Genomic DNA, 6049 nt, shown 5'->3' on the forward strand with positions numbered 1-6049 from the left:
CACGTGTCCAGACAGTGTAAGTGGCGTTTGGGTTCTCTGCAGCGAGCGACACTTGCCGCACGGCCAGGCTCGCATGAACACGCGACGCCACAGCAGTCGCGAAGCTTCTGTATCGCGCAGGGAGGGAACTCTGGGAAATTATCGAGATAGCGGCTTCTGAGCAAGGAAACAGCGGTAAGCGGAGACATTTGAAGATGTTGAGGTTCGACTGCGGTTTTTGAACAAGGGCAAAAGCGGTGAGCGGAGCGTTGTACATTTGAATTGCGCATTGCACATTGCACGTTGAGGTTCGATTGCGGTTTTTGAACAAGGGCAAAAGCGTTGAGCGGAGCGTTGCACATTTGAAGATAATGAGGTTCGATTGCGGTTATTGAACAAGGACAAAAGTGGTAAGTGGAGCATTGCACATTTGAAGATGATTAGGTTCGATTGCGGTTATTGAACAAGGACAAAAGCGGTAAGCGAGCGTTGCACATTTGAAGATATTGAGGTTCGATTGCGGTTTCTGAACAGGGACAAAAGCGATGAGCGGTGCGTTGACCTTCTGGCGATATTGAGGCAAGCGTCGGATGTGAGGACAAAAGCTCACTTGTAACTATTGTTTTTTTTTCGAAATGCAAAGCACTGCTCTGAATCGAACAATTTAATTATTGAGTAATGTTGCCTTCAATGCAAGCTGCTGGAGGGGCATCGGCTTGCAGCACTGAAAAAGCCGAGATACGCTATATGTAACAAAATGATTGATCATTACCACGCGCAACGAACGCCGCATAGATATTGCCTGGCTTAGGTGTCGCACTTTTCATTGTAAATCGCTCCCACGGGCTTGAGGATGGCGTCGAAATTGGCAATTAATCACGATAGAATTGACACCTGGGTGATTGGATCGAAGTCGAGCGGACCTAACCGAACGACCTCCGAAGGTCCATGTTCTGGGCCCCGGGGCTGTTCTGTCGGCGTCGTTCTGTTCGCTTATGCCCTCTCAAGAGTTGCACGTGGCGCGCGTCGCCGACATAAAACTGCCGACCACAGCGCTTGGGCCAAGACTCTTAGCTCAAGATGAATGTGGGGTCCATGTGGCAGTGGTGTTGATACAGCAGCATGTGCAATATATATGCAAATTTGTAGGCATTGCCATCGACATAGACACGTACAAACTCCGATGACTTTGGCTTTTGGCGAGGAGGGAGGGCGGGGGGGGGGGGCTCTGATTGATGGGTCATCGATTGCTCAGGCTTTATGCCGCTAACGCAACTTAGTTTTTAGCCTAGATTGCGGCATGAAAGCTCTACATCAACGATCGTATGTTTATTTTCTAGTAAGAGCCGTTTGAATGTAGCCGCACATTCGCCCCTTACCTGAACGGCGGGAGGCTTCTGCCTCGTTTGGTCAAATTTCCTTTGCATTTCCCCTGATAGCGCTTTGTTTCCTACCACGCTTTCGCTTATTTCTGTCCAGAACGGCAATAGCTCCTGACACATTTCTCCATTCGGCGACCTTGGCTGTACACCTGATTCGGTCTCCCCTCGACCATACACACCTGTCGCTTACCGGCGTGTTAGAGGCACGCAAGATCCCCCCCCCCCCCCCCCCCCCCCCACTGCTGTCCCAGCGGACGTGGTTTGTGCGTAGTGGGTTCTGCGAGGACGTGCGTTTGACATGCTCGTGATTGGAAGCCGCATGAGGTATTCTCGCCGTCAGCTCATGCCGAACACTGCGATGCATTGCTGTCATTCGCAGAGAAGTGGCTGTTGTGTAATACTAGCGCAGGCTGAGGTTGCTGTGCAATTCATCCGGCGTTATGGGATACTTTACATACTTTACTTACTTGACACAGCCCATTGCTACATGCATCAACTTTCATGCTTGCAGCCCTGGACATGCAGTCTCGCTAACGAGTTTCCAGTTAAATGCGGCGCAACTTGGCCTTTAAACGTACCATCTTTACTTATGCAAATTTATCGTGACGCTGTTCTCGCGATGCGTGACTAGGGACAGTACTGACAGACACGCTTGTCGGGTTCGGGTTACACGCCAGGACTACCAGAATGCCAGAACATAGCATGATACCACTTGACTTGCCATGCTATGTCGAAGGCCTTCCTGTCCCATGTGGAGCATCGGTTAACATAAGTAGTTGGTCATAGCGTGTTGAATCTGCAGGCAATACACCACTTTATACGATGGCGCACCTATTGGTTGCCTTGATAGCGGTAGTTAGCCAATTGCTCAGACGTATGAGTCCACCGACCCACGGGATCCATGATATCCCCCCACGCCGTGGACGCATATTTGCTGTGCCTGCCGCAGATGTTGGTACAACACAAACACAATGGACTTTTAGTCATCAATACAGCTCATTGCATCGCTCGGAAAAGATTGCTGGCAATAGATAGCTTATTTTATGGTGAAGAAACTAGCGAAACATTGATGGCTGCGTGATGGACTGTGACGGCCCAACTTGAGTCATATCTCGTACTACTTTGGCAACGCATGCTTTTGGTGTCGTTATGACGTCACAAGACCAAACGCTGTAGGTGGGAAAGAGCAAAACATTACTGGCAGCGTCACTCACCATCAAAGCTTGTGCTACGTGGGCGCTAAACATAACTCAGTCACATGCGTGTTCGTTCCCAAACTCATACAAAGGCTGGGAAAAGCAAAGAATGTCTTGTTTGGAGTGCCCTGCACCATTACCGTTCCTGCATGCCGACCGGCCAAATAAAAGCGCCTATACTTTTACTGGTCTCGATGCTACTATGTCATTCTACTTGTCACTGTTTCGGGCTACACCTGGCCAAGGTCACGCTGGAGGAGATAATTGAGCCGACAGTTGTTTGAAGTTCCCAGTGCACCCAATACTGCACTTTGGTGCCAAGGGCAGCTGAGACAGATGGCAGGATTACACTCACAACATGGATTACACTGGCGTCGTCGAATTACACCCGTCCTTGTTTACTGTCAGGGCCGGGAACGAGAATGGAGTGTTGACACACTTGGTGCTGATGACATAAAACAAAGCAGAAGAGTGTGAAATTCTCCCGACAGGCGGTGCTGTTAAAGCAGCCTCATGCGATGCAGCTATCTGCTAAGCTGCCGCGACAAAGCAAAACATGAACATGCATTGTGGAGTAGGTGATGCCTGAGGCTTAATCATTATCTGCTCTATGTATTCAATACATAGAGCAGAGAGAGAGAGAGAGAGAGAGAGAAGATGAAGAGAGAGAGAGAGAGAGTAGAGAGGAGAGAGAGAGAGAGAGGAGAGATAGAGAGAGAGAGATGAGAGAGAGAGAGAGGAGGAGAGAGAGAGAGAGAGAGAGGAGAGAGAGAGAGAAGAGAGGAGGAGAGAGAGAGGAGAGAGAGAAGAGGAGAGAGAGAGAGGAGAGGCGGAGAAGAGAGAGGAGGAGAGGAGAGAGAGAGAGAGGGAGGGAGAGAGAGAGAGGAGAGGGAGAGAGAGAGAGGAGAGGAGAGAGAGGAGAGAGAGAGAGAGAGAGAGAGAGAGAGAGAGAGAGAGAGAGCCTTTTGCGTTCGTTTATCGCGGAATGGCCGTGGTGCGCCTTTTGTGGTCACAGCATCAAATGGTCGAGGAGAGCTGCCCCTAAATCAAACGCATGGGATTCATCTCCAGCACCAAGGTAAAGAGAGGCGTTTGTTGATTCCATCGCCACGTCTGACCTCATCTCCTTCCACAGCTTCGGCCACAGCGTCTCCGCATGCACGCCGAAATGTCGATGAACACGGACGTGCGGACGGACGCCCAGGTGTTCCTGGCCACCATGCTGAAGCGACTGAACCTGACGCTGAGCGACTGGGAGGCGTTCAACAACCAGTCTGGCGACTTCGACGACCTGGGCGACACCACGGCCGCCCGCAGCGAGGACATCTGCGGGGAGGGAGTGCGCTGGCTGCGCGACTCCTACCGCCCGCTGCACGGCTACCTCGCCCTCGTCGTCTGCGTCTTTGGCTTCGTCGCCAACGTGCTGAACATCGCCGTGCTGACGCGGAAGGACATGGTGTCGCCGACGAACACCATCCTGACCGGTCTGGCCGTGGCTGACATGGCCGTGATGCTCGAGTACATCCCGTTTGCCTTCCAGCACTACATCAACGCCTCCGCCAACCTCTTCTCCTACTGGGCCGCCATGTACGTGCTTTTCCACGCGCACTTCGCGCAGGTCTTCCACACCGTGTCCATCTTCATGACGGTGATGCTAGCCATGTGGCGGTACGTCTCGATCGTGCGGCCGAGCGTGGCGGTGCACTGCTGCACGATGCGTCACACCATCTTCTTCATCGTCGGTATTTACGTACTCTCACCCATCATCTGCATTCCATCTTTCTTCACCTTCGCCGTGCACAGTCGGCCGGCGGGCGGGGGCACTATCCTCTACAGCATCGACATCAGCGAGGTCGGTCGCCGGTATCACGGCCTGCTGAACCGCGCCAACTTTTGGCTGTACTCGGTGCTCATCAAGCTGGCGCCCTGCCTGGCGCTGACGTTCTTCTCAGTGCGGTTGATCCGCGTCCTGCTGGAGACGAAGCAGCGGAAGCAGCGGCTCATGGCCGGCCGTCCGAACCCTGCAACTGACAGCCATCTGGCACAGGGAGTCCGGCAGACGGACCGCACCACCTGGATGCTGGTGGCCGTGCTGCTGCTCTTCCTGCTGACGGAGTTTCCACAGGGTATCCTGGCGCTACTCTCGGGTATCCTGCAGGACCGCTTCTTCCGCACCTGCTACCTCCACGTCGGCGAGCTGCTCGACATCCTGGCGCTCACCAACTCAGCCGTCAACTTCTTGCTCTACTGCCTGATGAGCAAGCAGTTCCGCGTGGCGTTCCGATCGTTACATGGGATGTCGGCCAGGCCGTGTGTCGAGCAGCGGCCGCTAAGCAACGCCAAGTTCTACGCCATCCCCAAGGCCTGCGTCATCACCAACACCACGCTAGTGTGATCGTCTTTGGGTGTAGAGCCGGAGACTGCGTTGTGACGCACCCCGCCGCGAATGGTATTTTGATCCAGAACAGAATGAGGTGCAGTGGTGCGTAAACCACATATGGGTGCGTTGACTTGGCTCTCAGCAACGCTGCTCAAGCGTATATTTTTCTGTGAATTCGAGAGCTTGGGATAATCTCGTCAGGTGATGTCTTTCCATGGAATTCATCATCCTGTCGCTTATGTACTCGGACCTTAGCGCTCATCAGAGTGCCTGTAAGGTGTTATCGCGACTCTTGTGAGCTTACATGTGTTTGTAGGGTTAATGAACAGGTGGTATAACCAAGATGCGTCGACGCATTTTTAAAGAATCTTTGAATGGGCAGTAGTAATGAATGCATGCGTATGCGCGTATGAATTTGGTGAAATGGTGATGCTACCAAGGTGCGTCACGGTTTAAGCGTCTCCAATGGTAGTGACACTGGATGAAATGTTTCAAAGGATGTCTATTGTCTCAATTTCTTGTCCAAGACCTGTACGTGGTCTTGTACCAACGGTGCATGGGCTTGCCCCTGTACCATGCCAACATGTACGCTATGAAAGAACTGATGACGAGCTCGGGCAGTGCTTGCACGGCTCAAGGTTCAACTCATGTGCTCACCAAAACTGTATTGTGTGACTGTAAACACACTTTGAATACAGCACATCTATCAAGATGGTTGTCTATGCACCACCCCAGCAAAATTGATTTTGATGGGCATATCTGACAGGAAATCCAGTACGATACTGTTGGGCTACGGTACATGTACTTGCAACACACACATTTTCTGCCTACATCAATCAATTCAATGCAAGACTGAGTGTAATGAGAACATACGCCGGTAGGCGGCGCCACGCGCATCTATTTTGCCTAGATTGGTCCATTCAATGCGAGACTGAGTGTAGCGAGAGCATATGCCGACAGGCGGCGTCAGGGCGCTTTCCATTTGCGATGCCACTGACCCAGACTCATCTCCGTAAGCTGAGGGATAACGTGGAAATAAGGGACAAGGAGAACAAATGTCTCCCCATATATGATGAGAGATTTTCCTGTCCAAATTCCCGCATCAAAGATAC

The 6049-nt window shown here is 52.1% G+C and overlaps 1 protein-coding gene across 1 annotated transcript; it reads left to right on the plus strand.

The window, feature by feature from the left end:
• Window positions 1-3718: 3718 nt before the first annotated feature.
• On the plus strand, window positions 3719-5586 carry LOC119106174 (sex peptide receptor). The gene has a single exon (XM_037229783.1). The coding sequence runs from the start codon at window positions 3726-3728 to the stop codon at window positions 4950-4952; it is 1227 nt and encodes a 408-aa protein (XP_037085678.1). The 5' UTR covers window positions 3719-3725; the 3' UTR covers window positions 4953-5586.
• The last annotated feature ends 463 nt before the right edge of the window (window positions 5587-6049 follow it).

The sequence above is a fragment of the Pollicipes pollicipes genome, unplaced genomic scaffold (genome assembly GCF_011947565.3).
Source record: "Pollicipes pollicipes isolate AB1234 unplaced genomic scaffold, Ppol_2.1 Scaffold_6138;HRSCAF=7277_pilon_pilon_pilon, whole genome shotgun sequence".
Taxonomy (NCBI): Eukaryota; Metazoa; Arthropoda; class Thecostraca; order Pollicipedomorpha; family Pollicipedidae; genus Pollicipes; species Pollicipes pollicipes.

Excerpts from the sequence above, each read along its gene's own strand:
- LOC119106174 (XM_037229783.1), top strand. The coding sequence starts at position 3,726 with ATGTCGATGAACACGGACGTGCGGACGGACGCCCAGGTGTTCCTGGCC.